This window comes from Pyrus communis, chromosome 3 (assembly GCF_963583255.1).
Source record: "Pyrus communis chromosome 3, drPyrComm1.1, whole genome shotgun sequence".
NCBI lineage: Eukaryota > Viridiplantae > Streptophyta > Magnoliopsida > Rosales > Rosaceae > Pyrus > Pyrus communis.
The window spans coordinates 25,018,049-25,046,006 of record NC_084805.1 but is presented as its reverse complement, the minus strand read 5'-3'; the positions used below and the strand labels follow the sequence as shown (position 1 = coordinate 25,046,006).

The following is a 27,958-nucleotide window of genomic DNA, read 5'->3' as shown; positions in this document are numbered from 1 at the left end:
AAGAGAATGCAAAGCCATCTTACCTAAGATGTTTGTGTTTTTTCAATGCAGCAAACATCCTTACTTCTTGTTGCTTATCTAGTGCATTTCATCGGATTCAGTTCCTTTTCAAATCAGTTTTGTCGGGCTCGAGGATTACTTGAAAAAATAAAAATACACACATTTTTCAAAAGGGTAACAAATTGGAGACTTTCTATTCGGTTATTCCTGACCGAAATGAAAAGCAATTATTGTCGGGTGGGAAATCGTTGTCATTATTACTAGTACGAAACTTTGGCTAAATTTAATTCACCATTCGTTACAAGGTTATTGTCACAAGACAACTGATGGGTAAAATTGTAAAATGACAAAACACGGATAAATGTTCATCCTAATCCGACGTAAGGATAATTCTAATCCAGAACAGGATCATAGAATTGCCCGTGTCCAAACATCCCCAAATATTATTTTATTCACTTCTTCGTCGCCACGGCGTTGGTCTGGTCCGCAGAAAAGCAAAGCAAAAGACTAACACGGAGAGAGAATTCTAGAGAGAGAAACAAGAGGAGAGAGAACGAGAGAGCTGCAATGGCGGACGAGAGGCCGCTGAGGAAGATAGCGGAGGCATTCAAAGAGCTTGAGGCAGCCGTAAACTCCCCAGCGGCGGACGTCGAGGTGGCTCCGTTCTCTCATGCGTGCTCGCTCGTTTCGCCTCTGTTCGGCTGCTTGGGAATCGCCTTCAAATTCGCCGAGATCGACTACGTCGCCAAGGTACGCAATTTCATTGTCCCTTTTTTTTTTTTCCTGTTTGGTTGCCGAGCAAATCGAAGAAACGTGCTCAAACCAAAGTCTGAAAATTTCCGCTTCAATTGGATCGGTATCGGGATTGTAACAGGTCCATGATCTATCGGAGGCGTCGGATTCAATCTCGACGTTGCAGGTTCTGCTCGATCGCGATATCGAAGCGGATTGCGTGAGAAAGGCCGGTAGTCACTCGAGGAATTTGTTGAGAGTGAAGCGTGGGATTGACATGGTTAGAGTGCTCTTCGAGCAAATTATAGTCACCAAGTACGTAATTTTATCAGAAACTATTGATTTGCATCATAGCTCGATTGTTTGATCATCTTCATTTTACTATTTTCCAGTTAAATTAATTAGCTTTTTAGTACAAAGTTTGTTGGGATTATGTCGAAATTAATAGGGGATTATTTGCGAATTATAAGTGCGAAATGTATTTAGAGTTTCGGTATAAAAAAATAAAAATAAAAAATAAAATAAAATAAATTGATTTTGCACCATAAATTTACAAACTTTTGCACATTGACGGACTGCAACTGTTGTAAACCATACAAGCAGCTGCACTAGTTGTACAATCATACTTGGATGCGTTCCGTTTGCTGCATGTCGTTTGTTGTTTCGAGCTGTTGCAACCACCGTGTGTTATGTTTTAAGCACGAACATAGTTTTCACCTGTTTTTCTTCCTTGAATTGGTTTAAATGGTGACGCTGCAAGCCTGCGGCGACTGGTGTAGTGGTATGATTGATTGAACATAAACATTAAACGGGGTTAACATGCTACAATTTGTAAAAGTTTGGTATAGCTTGTTCAAGTGGAAACATCACGAACCAAAGTGAATCCAGCTTAAGATGTCGAGGTTCATACAAATTATTTGGATGCTTAAGTTTATATTAAGTGGTTAAATTGTATTGAAATTTCCTTGTTTTCATATGGTAGGGGAAATTCGCTGAAGGATCCAGCTTCCAAGGCTTACGCACAGGTGTTTGCTCCCCACCATGGATGGGTCATCAGGAAAGCTGTTGCTGCAGGGATGTATGCGCTTCCTACTAGGGAACAACTAATGAACAAACTCAATGAAGACGGTGAGTGTATTACGAGATATTACATTTGTTTCTTAAATTCTATATCTCAGTAAATTTGATTGGGCAGCAAAGATAGTTGCATTTGGACCTTTTGCTCCAAAACGGTTGGAACTGGTAGTTTTATGGCATTGTGCCGTTTTGAATATAGTGAAAAGTTGAAAACCAATGCTCAACTATCCCTGCCGAGATTTCAACTTTGCTGAGCTTATAGATTTTAGTGTAGCTTCTACCATTTCTTTCATTATATAACTTGTGAATATCAACCTTTCCATTATTCACATTTTGTATAGATAGGCTCCATTTTAGATGATTTGAGTCTCGAGTCGAAGGTTTGAGCACTTAGCACCAGTTAAATATGTCACTTAGCAAATGGATTGTAAAATAAAAGCGGGGAAGGAAAACCCTTTTCAATATTTTCCTTGTTTGTTTCAGGGAAACTTTTACTTGTATTGTTATACTCAATCGACTGGTCGTGTTAAGTTGTTAACCATCACCCTTTACTTTGTTTCTTTCAGAGAACTCGGCAAAAGTTCAAATGCAGAGTTATATTGCTGCATCTGCACCTCTAAGTCTGTACATCGACAAACTCTTCCATTCGCGGAAATTGGGCGTAGATTGGTAGGGCAGAGCTTGCATTGTACGTCTGGAGATTTGTACTTGACATTGTAACTTGTTAGAAAACATCATTGTATACTGTTACAAATAATTGAAAATGCTCATAAACTCTTCTGTTTACAACTGTTTTTGATAATTGCAACATGTTAATGATCCAATTTTGCTACATAAAATTCCACATGCTTTTACAATGAACGTATTTTTGTTCGGAGCTTGGAATTGTTCGAAGAGAACGGTGGATTACACATCGTCGCAAGCGACTTCTGCAGAAAAATCCCGTATGATGTACCACAGGCTACTAATTTAGGTCTTCAAATTCTTACATCACTTTCTCCTATTCGACTTCTGATTCGAATGCACATTGAAAAATGTTGCCCTCCTTGTCGCATGAAATTCAACGTCGTCGATGATGCAGTACAAGAACAAAAGCTCAACTACATAAAATCTGAGCACAAGGAACATCATTTCATTTAACTCATCAACTCAATGTTGTCAAAATTGGGAGGTGCAAGAACATATGATTGTCAAAACCGAGAGATTAGAGAGTGTTTGTATCTTCTGATGAAAGCTTAATGGAATGGATTGCGATTCCGTTACGAGCAGCTGGGTTATGTCCCCACCTTCCTAGACGAGGTTCCTGTCACAAAGGTCATTGGCAATGTTAGAAGCTGAGAATGTTTCCGTAAAGTGAACAATATGGAAACGAAACTGAAGAAAATAGACACGGGTTCAGAAATATCCCGATGAAGTATTCAAAGAAACAGAAATTTAAGTTTTGCGTCATTCTCCTTGCCCCAAAAAACCTTAAGCTCTAGCAGCATTACGCTTGCACTGCACTATTATAATGTTTCAACTTTCATATCCACTTTCGAAGTTCAATCTAAAAGTTGAGCATTCCTTTCAATCGATGACGTTGAAAGGAATATGAGAAAGCAAAAATTGCAAGATTGCGAAATAAGTGAAAATCAAAAGGAAAAGAGAGGTCACCTTCCCAACTCCTGCAACCAGAAACCGTCCAGATTTTGCAAAAGCTAAAGAATTCACAAATCCAACCTGCACGTAACAAGAATATTGAGGGAAGAAAAAAACTTGTTAAACTTCTGATTTACATGAGGCAAACAAGGTTTTTTATTAATTGATTTGGCATACCAATGGGATGTTGTGTAACGGCTGAAGCACTCTGCTCTCACTTTCAATAGCCCATAATCGAACAGAGCCATTACCAGCTCCTGATGCAGCGAGGTCACTGCCTCTACAAACAGTGACTGAACTGATCCAAGAATTGGTTGATGAACAATCAAAGCTTTCAGAAGTGTGGTTACCATTTTCTGCACAACAAAATTCAATACCATCCCGTTAGAACACAACTAACTGGGAAGAAAAGCGTCCGCAGAGTAAAACTTGAAGCCTGAAAAACTTAAGAATGTTTTAGATAAATTTACCTATGTGACCATTTGGGATTCTATCACCATCCTTTTGTTCGACTTCTTTGTGTGCAGCCAATAAAGGATGAGCATTCTTAACTATGCAAACAGGCTTCTTCCGCACCATGTTCCAAAGCTCAACACTTCCATCATCAGAGCCAGATAAGAATTCGTCATTGCTAATAAAACAACAACATTCCAATGAAGATGCAGGGGCACGGAATACTAAACGTGACTCCTCTGGGACCTGTGTTTCAGGTAACAGATGATTGTGTCAAAACTAAGATAGACTACATGCCGTAAGTACACCAAAGTAACTCTGGAACATATAATTGAAAGAAAAAGAAAGTCTATCCTAAAAGTCTGGCTAATGCGGTACTGCAATTCAATAGCATTGGGATCCAAAGTTAATCACAGGAAAGCGAAAGGTTCCTAGGAAGTTTGGGGATTTTAGAAATGAGAAGGAAAGGAATAATATGAAATGGTAGCTTCCGCCAACGTGATTTCACCTAAGTTTTATTTACAAGTGTTCCCAAAACATAAAAAGTATTTACTTCTGACCTTAAATAACTGCATGCTTCGATCATGTCCAACAGTCAATACCCTTTCTTTCCGTAGGCAATCAAGACTTAATACTTCCCCTTGATGACCAAATAATGTGTTTATGTAAGCTCTATCTTCTACATTCCATATCTTAACTGTTCGATCATATGAACCAGAAAAAAGTTCTGAAGACCCTTGCCTGAAAGTTAAACATGAAACGGGGCCCCTGTGACCTGGAAAAGCCTGTTAACAAACACAAAGTTCAATTAAGAACAGATCATAAAACCATTCCGTAGTTACAAATATTGCTTCTAACAAAATTTGGAGGGAGAAGTGGAGAGTGCGTATGCATAATAAAAAATCATAGCTTACTGTCAAAACTTAAGTTGACAAACAATACATCCACAGCCCTGACATTTCATTATTTTGTTTAGGACCTTTCTATAGCATAATCAGACATAATTCCTCATCAGTGTCTTTAACATGTCGATGCATCCCAATCCCAATATATGGACGACATGTGAGTAAGCTTACAGATAGTACTGCTTTTGCCAAAGAAAAACATGTACTTCTGTTGGATAAAAACAAAAGCATTTCTTGTGTTTCTTGTAAAAAATAAAATAAATTAGGGCATTCACAAATGATTTGTATATAGGCACATAGGCCCTTGTCTATGCACTAGTGATTTTACAGTTATTGAATTGTCCTAACAGTATGAGAGGTCAACTGCACTCCCTATCCTGATTGAACTAAGTTTATTAAACCAAAACCTACTAACAATTTCCAAAATATTAACGCATTATTCTACTCCATAACCAAAAAGAAGCAACAAATCAATCGTATTTACCAGAATATGCTCTCGTGTACGAGTATCCCACAAATGAACATGGCGATCTAAGCCCCCACTTGCCAAATACCGACCATCAGAGCTAACTGCTAGTGCTAACACGTGTTTACTATGCTTTTTAGCTCGACCTTGTGGATCCTTGACCCCATGGGACTTAAGTACTTCATCACTAGGCCATAGATACTTTTCACTTTTCCCACTCTCTACATCCCAATGTAGAATAGTGCCATCCTTAGAAGCTGAAAAGCCCCTGAGGTCATTCTCGGCAAGAACCACAGCAGTAACAGTTTGTCGATGCTTCACTAATATCCGAAATTCATCAGTAGATTCTGGCTTTTTAACCCTAAAATGAGAGAATTCAACATGGGAATTAGGAACAATGTACCACAAAGTAACAGATTAAATAACCCACAAGACGGAAGTAAAATTCCAAGATACCCATCAAACTTAAGTGTCAGACAAGAAAATGCTTAAGCAAGAAAGTTGATGGTAGCATGATAGCATCTGAACAAAGTAGCATTAAATCAAAACGGAGGTTTATAAAGATCACAACTTTGAATCCAAATACCGATCAAAATGCCGCCACATGTTGGCCAAGTTTTGAAACGATAACATCACCTACAATCTAATCACTAACATAAACACCCACAATCGAAAATAATAAACACAAATTAACCAAATTTTGGCACAAACCAAAGGAAAATTGGCAAACAATAGAAATGCTGACTAACAAGTTAAACGAAAACAACAAAAACAGATAAACAACTTCTAATGAAAACAATTTCAATTAAAAAAAAAAAAAAAGGAAGGTAAAAAGCAGTGATTACCTAGAAGCAATGGCACGGCGAGCTCGGCCGCTGTCCTCGAGCTGCTGCTGCTGCAACATCTTCCCAACAAGCGAGTCCATCTCGCCTTCCTTCACACCCTCTTCACCGCTATCATCATCCTCATCATCCTCCTTGGCCCTCCTCAGCAGCTCCCGAGTGTTCTCCAAGAACTCATGAGCCAGCCTATTCCTCTTCTCGTCTGCCGTTTCCACTATAGCATCCTCCTCCTCGTCGGCTTCCTCTCCGCCGCCCTCGCCGTCCGACCCGACGGCCCCGTAGTCGTCGTCGGATTCGCTCTCAATCTCATCGCGCTCGACTTTCCGGCGCTTCTTGGATTCGGTGCCGAAGAAGGGATCTTCGTCGAGAGAGAAAGCCTTGCCCTTTTTGGGTCCTTTGGGAGCTGAGCCGCCGCCTCTCTTCTTGTTCTTCATGGTCGGAATCAATGTGCGGGGGGTTGAGGGGAAATCGGAAATGCTGCTGCTGCTGCTTGCACTGGTTTGCTAGGGTTTTGGTTTTTGGAGGGTTTAAGGTTTAAGCGGCGAGGAAGACGGTGAGGAAGTGTTAGAATTTCGGGTCGTGGGTCCATGTATAGTGACCCGGGTTCGATTTATTTGAACTCATAACAATTGTTCTACTTTCCAGGCCCAAATGTTTTGTTTCGTTGGGTTATAACTCATAATCATTGTTTGAAACTTCTTCGATATTATCGTAGAAATATTGAAAAAAATCAGAGAAAAGTATAAAATTGGGAATGAAGTTTAAACTTCACAAGATATCAAATAAACTTAAATTTCAACTAAAATCAACAGATTTTGTTGATTTTTAGACATATCACTTAAATATCGATAAATTGTCATATGACACTCCAAAAGTTTTATTTTAAATGTTCACGTTTTAAAGCAAATTTTCATCATTTTCATAAAAAACAACCGATAGTGATATCGGTATATTCATCAATATTCCACAAATTTGCATATTAAACCACCAATACTAATATTTTAAACGCTGCTTTTAACTTTAGCATGATGCTCTCTACGCATCAATACACAAAAAATAAACGTTGAGATTTAACACTAACGGCTTTTTTGTGACAATAATGTGTTGACGAGAATTCCACTTTAAATTCGTGCTACTCTATTTTGAAGTGCAAACGACTAAAAATTGAACGCAAAAATCCATTGTTTTTTTATTGTCCTCTTTATTTTTAAGGGAATTTTAACAAAAAGTTTTCGGTATTATTCATCTTAATGAAAAACCATATTTTTACACTAAAAAGTCAATTCTAATACTATTTACTTTACCTTTTATTTTATTTTTTTATCGTTAGAACTCAAATTTCAAATCATTTTCATTAGTTTTCGTTTATTTTTATACTAACGATATTTTGTACTAAATTGATTCGAACTTGCTGCAGAGGATTAAAAAAACTATATAATTATAAATTCCGCTGCCTTGACCTTTTACCTTTAGTTACTTTTACCAGGATAGTTACAAGAATATCACAGAATTTACCGCATATTTCAAACTTCTAACAAAATGGAAAGACATCAGTAGCACTAAAGAATCCATATATCACGAATGAAACCTTCCATTTTCTAAGAAAAAGCAGTAAGCCTCTGGTGTGGAGGAAGATGGGTTTCCCTCGTTAGTGGCATGGGCATGGCATCACTAGTACTGCCGAGCTGCTAGTGCTCGGAGGTCGCATCTCCTTCCGAGTCTCGCCGTTTCTTCCTTCCATCTCCATGCCTCGACCGCCTCGGGGCCTCATCCTCACTTTCGCTATCATCATGTCTAGAGTTGTTTCCAGCGCCATACTGTGTCTCATCATCTGGTCCACCAGCCGGACCTGACATATCTTGTCCCTTCCGATCAGTGGAAGCTCCCCTTGGATCTCTCTTCGGCATCCGGTTAGGGTTTTGAGATGATGGTGGTGGGGGTGGTGGAAACATTGGAGACATACCTGCTGGCCGACCACCTCGGCCTGGATGTATCCCTCCCATAAATGGTGCACGTCCAGGACCCATGATCCCAAACCCACCAGGTGGAAATCCAGGTTGTTGTGGTCTCCCACGAAACATCATGCCAGGGTTGGGCCCTGTAAAATCACCTGAAAACCTGGGACCATACGGATTGAAACCCCGAGGCCCCATACCAAACGGATTTGGCATTACAAATCCGTCAGGTCCATAGGGCATTGCATCAGGACCCATCATTCCTGGGGGAAAACCCTGCATCCCGGGCATAGGTCTGCCACCCCTTGGTAGAGCCATGTGAGGAGGCCACATGACTCCTCCTCTGCCCCTTCCTCTGCCATCATTTCCTGCTCCAGGAACTTGACCGAAGCTATCTTCCTCATCTTCACTTTCTTCTTCTTCCTCCTCTTCATTGTCCTCAAATGGGACAATGTCTGGATTCTCACCACCATTCTCTGGATTGACTCCCTTTGCTTTTTCTTCTTCGCGTTTTGATTCTGCCGCAATCGAAATTTCCTGTACGCAGGGAACGATAAACAAGATTCAGATTCATCAAGTTCTGGCCATTTAATAACATAAAATTAAAAGTAAAGGACACATTATAGTGCAAAACAGATCTTGTCCTGCCCCAGCAAAATGGCCTCTAATTTAATGGACAACACAAATGAAAACTAAGAGAGGAGAAGTATCGAGATAAATTCCTATGTTAAAAATTAATTGATAAACACACTGTAACTGTAAATATTTTTGGAACTCTATTGCTTTCTCTCTTTTTGCTTTCTTTCCTTTTAACCCTTTTTTTTTCAATTTCAATTTCTTTTTCACAAAATTTAACTAGTTTCCTGTGAACTTTTAACATACCATAAGTTCACTATCTGGCTCAAGATAAAGCAAGGACGCCAACTGCTCACCAACGGAGAGCTCTAGCTCTTGACAATCTCTACTTATCTGCAAGAGTACAAGCACGACAATAAGCTCAGAAGTTATTTTTTTCGTCTCAAGGTATGTCTACACAAGAAAGTAGTATCACATGAGCAAGTATACATGTCGACAATAGTAATGATTGCAAGTGAAAAGGCATGGTGAAACAGCTAATAAAAAATAGTCACCCACGTAAAGAACCTATTAACATAATATTCTATCAGATTTGTTCTGTTTCAGAACCAAGTGATGCATCAACACACATTTTTAAGCAACACGCAGCCAAGTGATACATCATGGCATTAGACAATGATTCTTCAGCAGGGTTCTAAACAATGCCAACTAATCTGTTATGTTAATACCCAACACACAAACCACAGAAGGACCCACAAAAATACATGTATACATATATATTCATGGATTGTGCATTTAGTCATACAGGTTATATTGTTATTATTTTTGAGCTTTTGGTTGTCAATTTAAGCTTGGTACTCATGACTGGACTCCGAGTCCCCTGGATTGTAACTTTCATTTTGATTAATGAAAGTATGTCTTTTATAAATGTAAGAACATGTTTTCAGCCGTTTGAATCATGGATTAGCATGAGAAACCTGCAGCCTACTGATACGTATTGAAAATCCCAACAGAAATAAAAATTGGGTGATTTCACAATTAACCAAGAAAGGACAAAAATCAAATCGTGTTTATGTGGGTGTTTCTATAGTTTGAAGGCTCCAGATTTTACCTTCACTGGTAGGTTCTCATTGTAGGGGTTCCTCAAATGACGAGTTTTGTGAAAGGACAGTTCACATAGCTGCATCAAAGAAACTGCAATTAGTCATCACATCTTATCATTTACTGCTTATCCATGCCCATTGAAAATTAAACTGAGGTCTTCCATCATAACCGGTTCTCCTAATTTCCAGATGTAAGTAGTGATCCCAACTGAAACTTGACTCAAGTTGGCACACAGATGGGAGTTTAGGTATTTTATGAATTAAAACATTGAAAGAAGTCCAAATAACTTAAAGTCGATACAAGTACAATCAACTCCAATCTTGATTCAATTTCAAACCAACAATTTGAGATCATAGGATCAAAAGAATTAAGTAACTATTAAGATACAAGCCCTCAAATAAATAAAACAGATACTGTGAACTATAGCCAACAAGGAACATAAAAGCAAAGCCATACTCATTAGCATGCCAATCAGTAAGAGTGAAAACAACAATAATAATAAAACAGATTTGATAATTCTAACAAGAAGCTTTGTAGGATCCTGTTTGTTTGCAGCAGGAAAAAATATCAAAGAGGGAATCAAATTCTAGCTCAATGAGTAGAAGGTTGCCATAAAGTTTAAACAAAATTATACCTTTAACCATTTGACAGAGAAATTTCGCCCATAATGCGCGGTTCCGTGTGCATATTTCCAATTCCCTCCACCAACAGACCCACCAATTCTGGACATCATCTTTGCACAACCCTAACAAATAATAGGCGATTTTAATTCTGGCACCCCCAGTAGATAACTTGATATAACTAAAAATAGAAAGCGACGTAAAAAACATTGGGATGTAATTTGCAATCCTACCTGGAAATGTCGAGTCCGGTTGACTGAGAAAATTAAAATCACATTTTCAGCAGAGTCAAAAGCTTCATTAAGTTTGGACTCGTTGCTCCTCTGAGTTGCCCATAATCCTTGTTGTACAGATAATTCCAAATTTTCTCGGTTGCAACTTTTAACAATAAAATACCTAAGGTTTGATGTTTGAAATAAATAAGTATATCCAATTTCATAAAACGGGTGAACTAATTGGAAAGAAGAGTAATACATGGAAAGAAACAGTCAAAAGATTTCATTAGGTAGGAAGAATGATATGACTATTGACTATACGGTACAAAATTTAATGGGAAGATGATTATCACAATATGACATTTCATAAAATGTCAGCAAGCAGGTTGGCAGTGCATTTTTATCTTTGAACCTATACAGCCATCATACAAAACTCCACAACTAACAGTGAGTAGCAGCAAGCAGTAAGCAATGATGCACACACTTTGGTAGCACATATCAAGCAGCTTAAACTGATATAATAACCACATATATGTATATTTTCTAACTGTATCTAGATGGTCCAAATCTACATTGGGAACAGGCAATCAAGATTGATAGCAAACCAGCTTTTTGAGATTCACAACCTATATTTGTCGCACCTTAGCCCCCCAACAATATCAAATGCAGTTTGACAGTAGGGAACATATTTGACTCATGTTCCCAAGGAAATTTTCTGCATAGCCAGGTCAGAGTATATTCCAGAATCTGTATGTTCATTGACAGAACACATATTGGAACCCTACAACTCAACACATCACCAAACCATTCATTATGGGATGGGATTCATGCACTGGCATTCCTACTAGTACTACGAAAAGCTCAGGTCATAATGCCCCTACTATGGTTGTGCAGCCCTTCCTCAGGTTCATAGAGTCGGGATTCCCCCTTACCCACAACGAAGAACCTGTTCCCAGACTCTGCATAAAACTCATCCAAATATTTTTCTATGGACCTTCCTCATCAACAAAATCACTGTTCTGTATGACTTCTAGTTCTGGAAGCTCAAGATACAACATCTTTTTCAGCCGAGGTCCAACTTAAGCCCTGAGCTTACATCTAGGAACCTATCTAGGCACCATTGCTCAATCCAAGTGGCTTACAAAGTTGAGCTTTTTGCTTCTTATTGCAACTCAAAAATCAAAATACATTTTTGCTTTGGGTACCCTGTTCTTTATTTCCCTCTTCCCTCCCTACCTACTAACAAGTCAACTAATTATTCCAGTTGTAAATTTGTAAAAGCCAAACATTTCAGGCTTAAACCCTACTTAAGAGTTCAGAACTGTCTTGACTTTCTGGTCTCTTAGGAGTCTCCCAGATTCCAAGAAAGTTATAATTAACATACCACAGCCATATGCAACAAATACCATATATCGGGGATAAAGATACAAACTTTTTTCCTAGCACCAAAAAAGGTGAAATTTACTAAGTTATGTAAATAATTTCAGCTGTTTCTTATTACACTATCATATCCACGCAAGTCAATCTTGCCATATATTTTCCTTAGTGCAGTGTACAATGGAAAGAAGAATAGAAGAGGATATCATTCATCTCTCAATAACAAAGTATAACTAGGTCAATAACTTATTGGGAGAAAGCAACTCTGTGTATAACTACATACGAAAAAGAAAAATTCGTACATAATGTGGTCAAGTACAAATTATACAGAGTAATTACTCATAAAGTTAGCTAATATAGGTTCAAACTTTAAAGAAAGCTAATTACAGCCGATCGAACGGACAGAACTCTTTCGGGAATTATTGACCAAACAATTTATACATAAATTGATTTACAAAACCTAATAAAAAACCTTGGGACTCTGAACAAACCTAGATGTTCCTTGAGGCAAAGGCAACGCGCTTCTATTTGCCTGATTAGCTAAGCCATTGGGAAGATTTTGTGTCTGTGCGACTGCGGGGCCAACATGTTGTTGGGTTTGTTGAAGCTGTTGCGGTTGCTGTTGCTGCTGCTGGACATTCCCAGACTCTGCTGTAGTAGGTTTTCCCACAAAATTGTTGGGTCCTTGTGCAGGCTGATACTTATCTCCTTGTGGGGGAAAACCAGCATTCCTTTGTTGATAGAACTTATTTGAGTTGTTGTAATTGTAAGAAGTCAAATGCTGGATCTTCTGAAGGACTTCTTCCACTGGAGGTGGAGGTCCAGGCAGCTTTGCGTGTCTATACCGGCAATCAGGACCATTTGGACAAAAACCCAACTTGTACCTACAATGACAAAACCCTTCCATAAGAACCAATACACTCTCGATAAATTCATGGTTTTGTTCACACCGAAACTAGACACCAATATTTCGGATAAAGAAGTTTAAATAATGAGGAGAAGCAACAACTTTAGATAATTTTATTCCTTCTGCCTTCCACTTATGCACCTCGAATCGTCGAAATCATATGATCCCACAAAACCAATAGCAACAATTCCTAAGGAATCCACCACAGCAATATCACAATAGGACAATTGAATTCAATTCAGTAAAACTTTAACCTATCCGTTAAGTTCCAGATCAAAATCACCAAATTAAAACAACAAAATTCAACCAAAAACCAACAAAGATGAATCAGGAAACTGGCAGAGAAGAGCAAACACATACATATTACACTCTTTGATGTCCTCGTTAGTGTGCTTGTACACGCAGTCCTGCTCGCGGCACTCGCCGTACAACCGGAAGAAGCGGCACACGGGCATGCGCGACTTGTCGTATTGGTGGAGGAACCCACAGGCATCGCCCTTCATACAAAGGCTGCGCAGCCAGTGACGACACACCGTTTGGCGGTAGCTCCGCCCACCTGTCCGGTTCGCATTCTGATTGGGCTGCGGCGCCGCAGCGGCCTGATTGGCACCCGGCCCGGTAACGGCCGAGTCGGATTGCACCACGGAATAATTCGAAGTTGGGACCGTATTGGCGGGGCCCGCGGAGGCCGAGACGGTGGCGGGTGCATCGAGGCCTCCCTCGAAGTCGAAGTTGAGGCCTCCGTCTGAGTCCTCCATCGGGTGAGCTTAGTATTCGTTTGTCTGTTGTGCGCGGGTGTATGTTCGGGAGATTTAGGGATTTGCGTAGATAATTAGGGTTTTAGAGATTCTGATGAGAGAAGGAGAGAGATGCGAAACGTGCGTTTTGGGGATCTAGGTTGAATGAAGGAGGAAGAAGAAGGAGCGTGGGTTTCGACGGTCGACAGGGAACAACAAAGAGCGCGAACACCAGGACTCGCAGAGGAGAAAGGGTATCCGGGTTTGGGCTCTCATCCCTTCTAATTCGGGGATGAAAGAAAATCGCAGTCCGGCCCAACAAAACGAGAAAGGCCTCTCATGCAACGGAGTTTTCATTTAACGGTGTTATCCATACACTTATTTTTATTTCTCACAAATTCTTTCAATTTTTTGCCGTCGAATCAAATAAATTGAAAAAGATAAATGAAGAAAAATTATCAAAAATATGTGGAAGATAAAATGAGGTGTTTGAATGGTATTATATTCAAGGTTTTAAAAGACGCTAGGCACTAATTGGACGACGGGCTGAGGCCTAGCGCCTAGATGTGGTTTTAAGTAAATCTATTATATTTCATGTAAATAATTGTCTGTTTATACTTAAAATATATATAATTTCATCATAAACTACAAAATAGAATGACTATATTATGAAGTATTGGAACATAATGAAAAACATGGGGAACAAGCTTATATTGTGTGTTCATTTAAGTATTCAACAAGTCTTTTACAATTTAGGGAAAAAAATAAAATTCAAAATGAAAGTTATCTATTTTATATCTAAGTGAGTTGCAACCTAGACAATCTAGGTGGGCTCCTCAGCAGATTTAGACGCCCTTTCTTAATCGGGACGGGCCTAGACGGAGATTTTTAGAACAATAATTATATTTAAGTTCGATATGGGGCCAAGATTTAGTGGTATTATATTTTTATTTTCTTATTACAAGCAAATTTCTACGTGAGTTTATACGGAAAGAGCTCCTCTCCGGATCTTAGGAGCAGGGAAATCCACCACTTGAAGGTCTTGTTTTCAACATTTTCTAGTACGAATTATGACTCATTGTGCAGCTTAACTAAAACTTCTTAACACTCCGAATACAAGTGGTTAGACTCCGTAGAAAGTAGTGAAACTGAACACAAAGTAAAACCATGCTCTTACAGTCATAGCCTGAAATAACAAAATAATCTGATGGGAAATGCTGCTTACGAATTCTAACAGTACGTTGACATCTCAAATGTAACGTCGGAAATTCGATTTAACTCCACCATCAGATCAAAGACACGAAAATGCACCAGACAATCAATGAACTCATTTCCAAAATCAATTTCCATATTCAGAGGGAGGGGGAGAGCAGCTATGTATATTGACAGGTTCTTGCTAAAAAAAATACAGCGGCGGCGCACGTCACAAATCCAGATTCTGTAACACCTAAGAAGCTTTCGACAAATTAATGAAACATGAAAATTACTTTACTACGAGCGTCTGCAAACGAGAACCTGCCCCCCTTCCCTTTTCCTCAATGTTTAAATGGAGTGAGGGGGGAGGGAGGCAAGAGAGAGAGAGAGGACAGATCAATTTCTTACAGGTGGGGGAAAAATATCACCGTCCACTTCGATGATGTGCGCAGGGCCCTATAGATACAGTCGCCTTTGCCCAACCAACAAGTGTCTAGGTTCAACTTCCCACCCGATCAATGTCGTGGTGTAATGAGTTAGCCCAGTTAACTGATCATCAAGAATTTACACTAGTTCCCTTCCTTATCTTTCTCTTTATCACCCGGAGCTGCTTCTTGACTGCCTTTTGTTCCCACATCGGCAGCTGCAGCATCAGAAGTGGTTGACTCAGAACTTGGCTTCTCATTGCCTGATTCTGACAGTTCAGCCGGCTTTGAAGTTCCCTCAACTGTTGATTCAGCTTGAGGCTCGGTAACAACTTTATCATCTTTCATCAATGGCTCAGAAGATGATGAACATTTAGCTGCATCCGCAGATTTCGTTTGAAGCCCACCATTTGGTAGGGCATCAGAGGGTTCCCCAGAGTCTGAAGTCTCCCTCCATTCAACCCACTCAGGTGGTTTTTCAGTTTCAACGGGCCCCAATTCTAACGAATTGTTTGGGACGGCAACTTCCGAATCTTCTGGTTTTATTCCTGGTTCCGGAGAAGATGTTGCGGTGTCAACTAAGTCATCATCTTCACCAACAATGACATCATCATCCCCGCCACCATTGACAACATTAGACTCCGCCGTAATAGGTGACGGAGAAGCAAGAGAGTCAATTGAGTGATCAGTGGCAGCCCTGTCATCCTCGAAAGCAAACCAGTTGGAATTTGTAAACAGAGAACCACTGCAATCAGAACGGCAAACATGTCAAGCAGTTCAAAGCACCGGATTTATACACATAATCAGGAGAGCTAGATATGCACAATAACACCGCTAGTAAGAGTCCAAAAATCCATTCAGAAGCTTAGTCCCACTGTCCCACAACCCATGCAAAGAACTATAAACCAAAGGAACAACATGGAAAGAAAACTGTTTGCTTCAAACCCAGCATTATAAGCTAAAAAATAAGGGAAATTATCAACTCGACAAAGAATTTGTAGACTTAGTTGCCACCACAATTGTAATTTAACCCAAGTTCATATTCCCAGTAGATACAAACCGGACCAGCTGGAAAAAAATATTTATTCAGTAGATCTGGGAGACACTCCAAAAAAGTCATTATACACACCCAATAAGTGTACTTTTATTTCTAAACATGAAAAGTTTGGAGTGTAAAGCTTTTTTAGAGCATCAATACCAGCACCCCTATTCTTTTACCGGACAGGCTGAGGATGGAGAAGACACCCATAAAAATCTCAAATGTTTCATGACATTATTACCAGGTATAGCCTACATGCATTGCTTTGTTGTGGCAATCAAACTCTGGAAACAGCTTCGTGCTATAGGATTGTCTTGCCAAAAATCCTCATCGAATCTTAAGAGTAAATATTAAAGGACTTTCCACCTACCTTTCCTGGTCATCTCCCAAACGCAATGAAGATATGATGACTTCAGCAGATTCATCATCAAAGTAAACTTCCTGCGCCAAAAATATTTCATAAGGAACAGTTGGAAAACCTTTAACAGTAGTCAACCTAACATTATCAAAAACATATCAACAAGAAAAAAATTAATAATCACTGAATTGAGTAAGCTGGCAGCATATTTGATACCTCATCATCTCGTTCAAGTGAGCCATGGCCCTGAAATGCATGAAGAGTATTACTATCAGTAATCATCACCACAGGAACACTAAGTAAGAATGACAAGTGTTTGGAACATTTTGGGACATTGTCATCTTTCCATTTCCTCTAGGACCAAATTATGAAACACCACTAAATTTCTTAGCTGGTGCAATAAAATTACAAAAATTCTAGGTGCTGAAAATATCAACCGACAACATGTCATCATGTAAACGTCCCAGGGGCCAGTGGATAGAATAATAGGCTAATAACCTTCCTAAACGTTAAACACAGTGACAAAGACTTTAAGAAAACAAAAATTAAAGCACCAAATTGTCTAGTCTAAAAAGGAAACTTGTTCTATGTGATATCCGACTCCCAGCAATGTGCATATGATGATAGTGTAAATTACTCCTGAAGATTTAAACAGGTCTATCTTCTACCTTTTTTCTTTATTTCTAACTTTTGACTCACTCCAAGGGTACTTTCTAGTCTAAAGGTTTAAAAGAAAAAACACTGTCCGCACTTATGATATAGGCTAACATAAAATACTAAGTTATTTTTTCCTGGCCATTGTGTATTTTCCCTTTGAGTTGTCTCTTTCAACTTACACTGTGTAGATATAGGATTTTAAGATAATCAAAGGTGTCAGGGGTTACCTCATCTAACACATCATTGTTGTTAATTCCATATCGGAAAGCCTGGCTTAAGTTATTTGCAAGGGCTGCAACATCGTAATCTCTATCTTGATAGTCATCATCATCACTATCCCTATTTCGATCATGTAACGCAGTTGGCCGCCTGTTACAGTTGATTAACCATGATTAGATAGCCGAAAACATGAGTTCCTAAGGACAGTGGAGAGGTAATAAAAAATTGAAACGGGTCACATTGATAATCACTATTGTATCACTGAAACAACAAAAGCAATATTTTACTAGAATAAAAAGCATGTCGATCACGTTTGCTGTATCCACTAGTAACTATATGTGATTTACTACAGTTTTAGAACTTGCACCGCAAATCAACGGTAAATGTGACATGAAGAAACCAAACGCTTTTGTGAGGGAAAAGCACATACCCACAGGCCCATTGATAGACGTTCTCGACTGCGTTACGTTTTGACAGGACACTTGCCTGCCACTCAGCCCACTCACTGTTTTCCTGCAACATAATTACAACTCTAAAATGACTTCGACAGTGATAACAGAACACTTCATTTCCAAAAACTTATCTTCTATTCAGCATATAGATAACAGAATACTCCATTTCCAAAAACTTACTTTCATAAATTAAAAAGGCTAACTATAAATACAAAGAAACATAAATAAAAACCTGCAGAAGCGTCTGAATCTCGCTATTGTTATTTCCTAGCTGAATGAGTTTGTTGGATATACGTGTTAAATGTCCGATGCTCCCAATTCTGGGTGGGGATCTACCCTCCGCAGGAACAGTTGGCTGAAAGAAATATGAAACAAAACAATGTTTAAATACCGTTTCAATAAACTACGACTAGAAATAATATAAAAAGTAAACAAATGATCTGGATGCAAGGTATTAATATTTTACAAAACAATGCAGCAGCAGCACCTTGTCCGAGTCAGTTGCCAATGTAAAATTCTTTTCTGCTTGAAGTACTTTTCCAACAAGGTCACACTCACGAAGAAGATGTTCGACAAGAGGAACATTCTTGCTTTCCAAACACGACACAATTATGTTCTCTATGTGGTGATGTACAAAGTTGTTATATGGGTACCTGGGGAGGCAACAGAATCACGGATAAGGCCTTGTATAAAATCACTACTTAGTAAACATGAAAACTTTTGTGCTTACTTAAAAAACAAGTCTAAAATTATTTGTACAGCTCCAAGACGAATCAATTCCTTCTCAGCAGCTTCACTACCAACCGTAAGTAATACTGAAATGAACTCCACAACCTGAAAAGCACCATGTTCAGACCAGAATTAAAATATAAACATCACCCTTAAACACGCTGTGAAAGTTTCAAGTGGCTTGTGAACATATTAATTGAATATTCCATTAAACTAATAATGTTCCCAAAACAAACAGTCCAAACATACCGGAAGACTTTTGTAGAGAAAGAACTCAATTCTTAAATTTGAGCAAGGACAACTTGAAAAGACATTAGAATATTCACCTTTAATCGATGTTTTCCAAGAGGCGGCTGTAACTTGCCATATGTAGTTAACAGCGTATTATCCACCGACGAAACATCCAACAGCTTCAGCAAATCACCTAAATAATTAAAAGAGATATTACTTAATCCTTCAGAAAAAACGCAAAAAATAATCTTCAAGTTCCAATTGCCAGAAAAAGGAGCATAGAAACTCTTCGCGGGCAATATGAATGTAGGCAAAGCAGCTACACATCAGCTCACATTTAACTAAAAGAAAATACCCTAGTCAAAAGGAGATAACTTTACCTAGGCTCTCCAGCATGCCCACAACAGTCTCAGGATTAGTGGTAACTGTGGATCCATGAGTCATCTGACGTCCATACATATGATACGTTCCCAAGGTTAGCCTCCTAGGGTCTAACAAAGAGATGCAAACCGACAATGAGTTAACAAGAACAGATTTTGGCCGTGAATCCTCCAAAGCATGCCGAAACAATCTTCCTATAAAGCTGCACAAAATACACAAATGGACTTTAACGAAGAAGCTACAGAGAAAATGTATGTATAACACTAATCAATATATGCGAGAACTAAATGTTACCTTGGGCTGGAGATTTTAGAAGAAAGTCCAGGCGGAGCAAACCGTGTTATAGCACAAAGTGTCTCCGCTGCATTAGCATGCACTTCAGGAGAATCCTGTAGAAATCAAGCTCATTAACACTCAACATTCTTAATGCACAGCAAACAGATCATCTTTAGTAATACAGCAAAATGTGTAGATCATCAAAAAAATAAAAATACATAGGGTAAATTTTTTTTCCAACAGGCAATTAAAAAATTTAGACTTTTCCTTTTACTTTTCCCCCTTAAAAGTTAAGATTGCACCATCTTCCATTAACAAAGCAATGGCAAGTTATGGTTCTAAACTTTCCTCCAAAAAAACTTCCCACAAACATGTAGAGGAAAAAAAATACTGATAAATGATTAAGAAACAAGGAACCCCACATTGTGTAGTCATTCAACCGCATGAACATAGCTTATATGTAAAATAAGTCACATACCGAAGAGCTGAACTTGTCCACAATCATCTCTAGCACATCTGTATCTTGTATCCAGTGCATTGCATCCGTATAGTTAGAATACATGTGTTCATCAGCACCAACCAGACGTATCAAAACCTATAAAACATATAACTTGGGTTTTCAAAAGAGTTTCCTCCAACTGTAAAGCTACCAATCTTAAGATGCTTCTTTTGCATCTTAGTTCTAATAACAGTGCAGTAACGAGCTCAAATACGGAAAGAAACAACAGTTATCTACACCAACCTCCATAATAGATGTAATTCCAATCAGGTCAACTAGCTTCTTGACAATATCTTGATGACCCTGAACGTGCACATACAAACAATTCATCAGCTCCAAACTAAAGCAAATAACTTCAACTCATGAAAATTTTAAAGCTCTTTACTAATTTGAACAAGATATATGATGTCATAGAAAGTATTCAACAGAAAATTAAGAGCTCGTTTGGATGTGCTTTTAAAATGACTAAAAGCACTTTTGGTGCAAATATTTTTGGAAACAATCGTTAGTAAAAATGCTAATAAATCCTGAAAAAGCACTTAAAGTGCTCCTGAAAGAAGCACATAACAGGTGCTTCTTGTAGAAAGCACTTAAAGTGCTTTTGAAACCCAAAAACATTTTCTCTAAAAGCATTTTCAATCATTTTGAAAGCACATCCAAACGAGCCCTAAATATACATGTAGCATGGTTATAGTGAGGATATTAGGTTCAATATATTTGAGGAGAACATGAATCTATGAAGTCATGCATGTAGATAATTATTAGGACATGCACACCAACTAACAGAATTATGAAGTAAACAAAGGCTCGAAAAGCAACAGACTGTCACATTTAAGAGTTTTTCACACAACCCGACGACACTTTATGAAATTACAATGAAACTTACATAAACCCAAATAATTTTAAAATTTCATTGTACTTTCCCCTTTGAATCCACCAGAATAAGCATATCAGACACCCATTGGCCCATGTCACAACACAACTTCAGAAAGTTAATGACTAAGCATAAAGGAATTTAAAAAGAACAAATAATGGACTTACCTGAATATACTGCAGGAAAGGAACTGCCTTGCGCAACAGCAGACAAACAACAACCTAGGATAAAGGAAAAAAAATGTAAAAACCTAGGAAAAAGAAATTAAACAGCAAGTAAACATATACAATTTACATTGGTAAAACTACTCTCAGGACAAAGTATGAAGATAGAATTTAGTTCAACAAAGAAATACCTTGCTAAAGTACCCAGCCAAGAGTGTGCTGTGAGAATTATTTGGTTCCAAAAAGGAGAACAACAAGTTCATCAACTGGCAACATGACATAACCAAGTTAATCAAAAGTTGAATCTGTTAAACATTCTGCAAAACTGTCAAACAGAGTCATTCAGATTGTATAGTTAGAGTTCCTAACCTCCTCATCCTCTACCAATGTTTTGAGTATGATATCAACTTCACAAGTAAAAATCTCACATGCAATAAAAGGAAATCTGCATACACAACAAATTGACTTGATCAATCACATGGGTAGAGTAAATTTTCAACCTTGATGCTTACATGTACGTTCAATGCAACCTACTTGAAAGTTCGTCTATTTTCAGCATCCTCGGGAGCTTCTTCAACAATGTATCGGATGAGTTGCTCAACCTGGGCTCTTTCTCGCAAACTGCAACATAGGGCACCACAAGTAATTAAATAAGACAACATGTGAAAAGGAGTTTTCAAAGGCTTAAGCATATGAGGAAAACAACACAACTAAAAGGTGCAAACAATACTACACTTCAATTATTTAAGAAAAGTTTAGAGTCTTTAGACAATCTTATGTTTTTTTAGCCTGAGAAATAAAAGACTAATTTGCTCAAATTGGATGGAAATAAAAGCTTGGTAAAACAACTACATTCCAACATAGAGGAAAAAAATCAAAATGACAACGAGGGTTGGTTGAGTTGGTAAGGATCATTCTCTTCACTAGACCAAGGCCTAGGTTTGAGTCCCGTTGCCAGCTATCCCTCTTGGTGGACAATCTGTAAAAACCAAAAAAAGGGGCTAAGACCCCTCTGCAAGTCCTCAAAAGAGGCTTGTCGTATGCCCTGGCCCTGGGATGGAGTAGCCTCCCCTCCCCTAAACTTTTAGTACCCAGAAAAGAAAGAAAAAAATCAAAACCAAATTTCCAGTGTAGACATCTCAAACCCCAAATTTCAGATTCAAAGCAAAGGATTTACATCTATATGCCAACATCAATGTCGCAGATCTATAAACCCCAAACCACTATAAGGAATCATTTTGATAATATCTCTTTATAGGAAGTGTTAAATTGCTGCTTTTATCTTTCAACACATTGATCTTTTGGTACATCTGCACATGATAAAACATAAAATCACTTCTGACAAATGTATGACAAGCATCCCTTACCCAAAGACACTAAGCAGAAAGATATAAACCCTCTATTACCTCACTCATTGAGGCTCAATGATAAACAAAGGGAATAAAAAAGAAAGGCAAAATCTAATGACATTGGGGAATGAAAGGAGAGTTACAAATTGATTAGGCGGCCATTAAGAGCTTTGCATTCTTGAATAATTTCATCTTCATCAAGTAGCTCTTCCAACGTGAAATGATCCTTGTCCAAAATTGTCTCCACCTGAACCACAAAATAAAATAAGAGACGCAAAACACATAAATTAGGCTAAAAACAAACAGAAAAAAACTAGCTTTCCATATTAGTGAAACCAGTAATATGGACCTCCTAAAACAAGTTCAAAGCAAACCAACAAGCACAGGTGACACCTGGAGACCATCACCGGCCCTCTAGGAAGGGCATAAGGAACTATGTAAACCAGCGCAGATACAACTGAATGATTCAAGGGAAGCATGGCATGGAAAAATATGAATACAACCTATTTTTAAGCCTGCATAATATAATGTCCTAATTTGAAAACCACACTTTAAGAGCAATCACCCAAAAATGGTTAAAGCTTGGAGCATCGAAGAATTTTAAAAGGTCTCCAAACCTTGTACAACTCTCAACCACCCCCTGACGAATTTCTAACTGGCATGCAATGTATTGCCACCGTCTGACTTCATAAAAAATCCATGTGTATTAGACTAAAATACACTATGTTCTAAAGACACGGCCACTAGTTTCCAACCGTAAGATTAAAAGAAATAATATTTCCAAAGGTGTTTTCCGACTGCTACAGAGTGAGATAGTAGAAAGTTCATAGTTCCCACTACACCATTGTTCCCAATTCCAGATCCGAAACCAAAGACAACATGCCCAATTTCAACAGAGTCTCAATTGCCAATCCCCCATCAGTTTCCACACAACATAACAACACTTCTTAAGATCCAAATATTCCAAAATTCAATTTCTGATCCCACATTTTCTCACCAAGCAAACAGAGCAACACAAAAAATACCCAAAACTTCACCGAGATTCAATCCGAATATATCACAAATAAACCAATACTTTGCCCCGCACACCTACTGCCAAAACAAGAAAACATAAAACAAAAACGACGGCGGAGAACTCACCGCAGACGCCGTGGACAACCCTGCCATACGCCAAAACATGGTTGAATTAAGAAGCGAAAATGGCCTCCGCGCGGGAAACTGGAGTTGGATCTGCGAAACTCCGGGAACCGAACCTAGCGCGCTCTAACAAAATCCCCAAACCGAGGATTCTCCAATCGCCGAAACGCCCAAAACGCCGAAAGTGATCCGGGCATACGATGCAAAAACCCTAGAAATTGGAAGCCGCGGAATCGATTTGGATCTAAATCGAGGGCCGCGCAGAGATGGAAGAACCCGACGAAGCCTGCAATCGTGGGCGGAGGTGAGAGGGAGAGATAGAGTGTGCTGTTGGAGATGAAATGGAATTATGGGATGGAGGGTTGAATTATTATATGGCTCTCAAATGTTTTTTTTTTTTTTTTTTTTTGGTGTTTTATAACCTATGCTTTTTTTGTTTTCAATCAATTGGATCAGTATTTGTCTTCGCGTTTTACCGCACTGGCGCAGGGTAGTTATCTTTTTATAATTTTGATATGAGTTTGATTTTTATCGATTTTTTCTCCTAATAATTAAAGGCTCGTTTTGAAGTAAAATAACTAAAAGCGTTTTTAGCAAAAATAATTTATAATTCTAAAAACACTTATTGTGTTTTGCGAAAAATACTTCTTATATAAATTATTTAAGTGTTTTTTTATGATTCACCTCTATATTACTAAAAAAACGTTCAGTCATTTTAAGATAGGTTTTTAGTGAAAATGTTTTTAAAATAGCTACATTCATTTTTAGTGAAAATGTTTTTGCAACTAATCTTTAATAAAATGCAAGTGAATCTTTTGAAAGCATATGAGATAAACGCATTCTAATAATTCAACCCAGTATCGTTATTGGTTGTCAATAAAAATTTGGATGGCTATCTCATAATATTAAAAAACATTTAACACAAAATATTTTGATAAAATAATAATAAAGAAAAAATATTATATAATTGGATGACTAGTCGAACTTTGTGATGGCCTCATTGATTATTCTAACATTTGAGCATGGAAAAATATGTCATTGTATTTTATATTTTATTTGGGTAGGTTTTGTTGCTCTCCTTTAAAGTTGGAAGCTTGGAGTTTTGTTGTCCACTTGCCTTTGGGAGCATTATTGACAAATTTGTGCATGTGTAGTGCCTTCTATCTCTTGTTTTGCTGGTTTTCTTTTTTAATACCTCTTTGTTTTTATCTATTATTTGAGTAATATTATAAGAGTTGAACTTAGAATGTAATAGTTTCCTTTATCGTATTACATCGATTTCGAAACCATTAGAATCGATTAACTGCTGATCATTGTGAACTCACTAAAGGATATTCATTGAGGCACCCATGTTGATGCACACAACTAACCCCACAATAAATGGAGGCGACGACAATTAGCAATCATTCATTGGCTATCCCCACAATCTATAGAAGATTTCCCTCCAACTTCAAGAGTAAACACAATGTGACGAGTCACAACACCAAATTACCTACATTCAATCCCATACTTGCTAAGTCAAAATACTGCCTCCAACTTTGTCTCTATAAAACGGTAACATTTACTCCCTTCTAAAGGTAATCATTAATTATTGTTCAACACCTATATTACTAGTAAACTTGCCCACGTGACACCTTAAACATACTTTGTTAACTTAAGCATTAGAGACTTTTTGCCCATTGGTGCCTTTCGGTACTTACTCTACCTTCCTTGTAGGTCGCTTCGTCTATCTACCCTTAATCAAAACTTCCTCGCGAGTGTCAATTCACGATACTTTAGGTTGACTCAAATTTAACTCAATTTTTTACATCAATAATAATTACTACTAATAAATAAATAAACAAATAATTAATAGTGACAGGGAATCAAAGTTATGTTTTTGTCAACATTAGAAGAAGAAAAAATATTATTAAACTAATAGAAAATTGAGATGTTACTTAAAAGTCTCAACATTTTATGATTGAGTTCTCCAGCATTGAATGTATCGCTTGTACTATTTCAACTTTTTATTTCTTTACCAGATGTTATTTATAGTTTAACTCTTAGCATGAAATTGTACATCTCTATGACGAAAGTGTTGTGCGTTGCTACAAGGCGAAGTCATTTTTTCTTATACACTCTCCAACGTTAAATTTCTTCTCGAAAAGATTTCGCTTTGCTGAATAACGTATGGGTGAGAAAGCAAAGGGTGTGAAATAAAGGCAAGGCGCCAAAGGTGTGCAAGACAAGAGATTTTTCAGTGTGATTATCACACGAGGTGGTACATTACGTGTCTTTATATAAATGATGAGATATGTGTGTTAAAAGGTTAATAACTTAAAAATTAAAAATTTCCACTATTTATATAAAAACATGCGATGTATCATCCGTGTTTCCGTCACAACTAAAAATTTGTCGTGCAAAACATCTAAGAAGCATCACTTTCAATGAGAACTTGAACATAAAACCTCGAGAAGGGAACTTCATAATGAAAATTTAATATAAATGCGAGGCTTATGGCCTAGACAAATTGATTATCTTGCCCCAAAATAGAACAAACAATTTCGAATCCAACAAAATTTGTCTGATCAAATTGATTTAAAGGCCAAGTCAGTCCCAGCCCAAGCCTTGGGCAGTGTGGGATCCACTTAACAATTAAAATCCTAACTGCTAGAACAAAACAAAATGAATTTGAAACGAAAAATTATATTTTTACACTAAAAAATCAATCATGGTACTATTTACTTTACCTTTTATTTTGTCATTATCGTAAAATTCAAAAATTTTAAGCTATTTTCATTAGTTTTATTCAAAAAAAAAAAAATCAATGGTCTATATCATTGTTTTGGAAAGGGATCCCTTCCACCAAGTCCACTAAGGCCTCGTTTGGCACATCGTATAAAGCACCGGATAATACTAATTATACAGAGCACAGTGTTTGGTGTCCGTTCGTATTAAATAGCCATCGGATTAAATAATCCAACCCACCTATTTTATCTGGTGAATACTCGCTTCCTTATACTCTCCAAAACCATGGGACAATTTAGTCGGGGCTCTCTCCCTCCCTCTGTTCTTCTTTTTCGTTTCCCCTCTCTCTCTTCTTCTTCCCAACCGCTTTCTCTGCTTATAAAAACCAACCACACTCCCTCCATTTTCCCAATCAAAACTCCCCAAAATTCCAAGGAGCTTCCAAGAAACCAAAGAATCCCACAAATCCCAAAACCCAATTCCTCCGCCAGCCACCATAAACCACCATTACCAGCAAGTTCCATCCAACCACCCAGAACAAGACTCTTCTCTCCCTACATCTTCTTCTGGCTACCGCAGGATCTCCCTCCTTCTTCTCCGCCGCTGCATCTTTCTCTGCCGTTGCATCTCTTTCTACTTCCTCCACCGCAAACTCTTCAGTTCTCTCCCTACATCTTCTTTTGGCTACTGTAGGAGTTCCCTCCCTCTTCTCCGGCCGTTGCATCTCTCTTTGTTTCTTCCACCGCAGACTCTTCGACGCTCCGTCTCGGATCTCAACAAACAAAGAAACAAAGATTTGTCAATTCTTTTTTCTTCCCCTTTCTTATCCATTCAGTACCAAACACAGTATAAATAATACAGTTATTAGTCTAATACTGCACCAAACGCCCGATTAATTTAGTCAGTACTATCCGGTGGCTATTTATCATATTCGACATAAATAGTCAGTACAGTTCGAGCTGCCAAATGAGGCCTAAGGCCACAAATTTGAGCATTTGAAATTTGATCAAACGACTACAAATAGAGGTCCACTTTAAAAATTATATAATTTTAGCCGTTAGATCAAATTTTAAAAGTCCAGATTTATACCCTTTATGAACTTGGTGGAAGGGATAGAAAGAGGATCCTTTCCCATCGTTTTGAGGAGTACATTTTGCCCTTTAGCCTCCGACCCTTTCCAACAAATTAGATATGATCTAAATTCAGATATTGGACCATCTGTAATGGACCTTGGCAAGTAAATTTTAGCCCCGGATCTTTTTGATATTGCACCGTCTCTATTGGGCTAAACGTACCAAAAGAAAAACAATTGCATTCACGAAACCATAATAAGATAATGAAAAAAAAAAAATATAAGGAGAGAAATGATAATTCGAGAGAACTACAGGGACTGCATACTGCAATTTTGCCAAGAGTTTTGTAACCAATGCCTTCCCACGGTTGCTGGAGCCGGAGAAGCAGGGCAGAGTTATCTAGCTGAACAGGCAGCAGCCACCATTGTTGGTACGCTTCGTTTCCTTCCTTATCTTCAGAGTACAAACCAATCTATAAATCTCGCTACAAATCCGAACCCCAAAACGCTAATTTCACCGATTTCCCCCCAAAACCCTTTTCTTATTTTCCACCGAATCCCATCAGAACCC

The 27,958-nt window shown here is 38.2% G+C and overlaps 4 protein-coding genes across 4 annotated transcripts; 1 reads left to right on the top strand and 3 right to left on the bottom strand.

Moving 5' to 3' along the window:
* Positions 1 to 477: 477 nt before the first annotated feature.
* LOC137727901 (accelerated cell death 11-like) lies at positions 478 to 2,598 on the top strand. The gene is made up of 4 exons (XM_068466765.1): positions 478 to 750; positions 875 to 1,047; positions 1,715 to 1,860; positions 2,376 to 2,598. The coding sequence occupies exons 1-4, from the start codon at positions 568 to 570 to the stop codon at positions 2,480 to 2,482; spliced, it is 609 nt and encodes a 202-aa protein (XP_068322866.1). The 5' UTR covers positions 478 to 567; the 3' UTR covers positions 2,483 to 2,598.
* A 369-nt stretch (positions 2,599 to 2,967) lies between these two features.
* Positions 2,968 to 6,622, bottom strand: LOC137727900 (U3 snoRNP-associated protein-like YAO). The gene is made up of 7 exons (XM_068466764.1): positions 6,117 to 6,622; positions 5,290 to 5,632; positions 4,461 to 4,685; positions 3,918 to 4,146; positions 3,625 to 3,803; positions 3,463 to 3,528; positions 2,968 to 3,112 (listed from the first exon to the last, which is right to left on the bottom strand). Exons 1-7 carry the CDS (start codon positions 6,545 to 6,547, stop codon positions 3,014 to 3,016), a joined length of 1,572 nt encoding a protein of 523 aa, XP_068322865.1. The 5' UTR covers positions 6,548 to 6,622; the 3' UTR covers positions 2,968 to 3,013.
* Positions 6,623 to 7,534: 912 nt separating this feature from the next.
* LOC137729187 (30-kDa cleavage and polyadenylation specificity factor 30-like) lies at positions 7,535 to 13,862 on the bottom strand. The gene is made up of 7 exons (XM_068468042.1): positions 13,228 to 13,862; positions 12,452 to 12,844; positions 10,602 to 10,764; positions 10,383 to 10,493; positions 9,756 to 9,824; positions 8,951 to 9,037; positions 7,535 to 8,605 (listed from the first exon to the last, which is right to left on the bottom strand). The coding sequence occupies exons 1-7, from the start codon at positions 13,623 to 13,625 to the stop codon at positions 7,802 to 7,804; spliced, it is 2,025 nt and encodes a 674-aa protein (XP_068324143.1). The 5' UTR covers positions 13,626 to 13,862; the 3' UTR covers positions 7,535 to 7,801.
* A 1,064-nt stretch (positions 13,863 to 14,926) lies between these two features.
* Positions 14,927 to 23,956, bottom strand: LOC137728682 (uncharacterized). The gene is made up of 19 exons (XM_068467417.1): positions 23,592 to 23,956; positions 22,595 to 22,698; positions 21,637 to 21,723; positions 21,472 to 21,547; positions 21,294 to 21,368; positions 21,106 to 21,159; positions 20,308 to 20,367; positions 20,044 to 20,160; positions 19,584 to 19,678; positions 19,289 to 19,491; positions 19,004 to 19,101; positions 18,679 to 18,782; positions 18,436 to 18,601; positions 18,181 to 18,303; positions 17,927 to 18,009; positions 17,505 to 17,646; positions 16,837 to 16,866; positions 16,633 to 16,703; positions 14,927 to 15,968 (listed from the first exon to the last, which is right to left on the bottom strand). Exons 1-19 carry the CDS (start codon positions 23,628 to 23,630, stop codon positions 15,368 to 15,370), a joined length of 2,328 nt encoding a protein of 775 aa, XP_068323518.1. The 5' UTR covers positions 23,631 to 23,956; the 3' UTR covers positions 14,927 to 15,367.
* Positions 23,957 to 27,958: the final 4,002 nt, after the last annotated feature.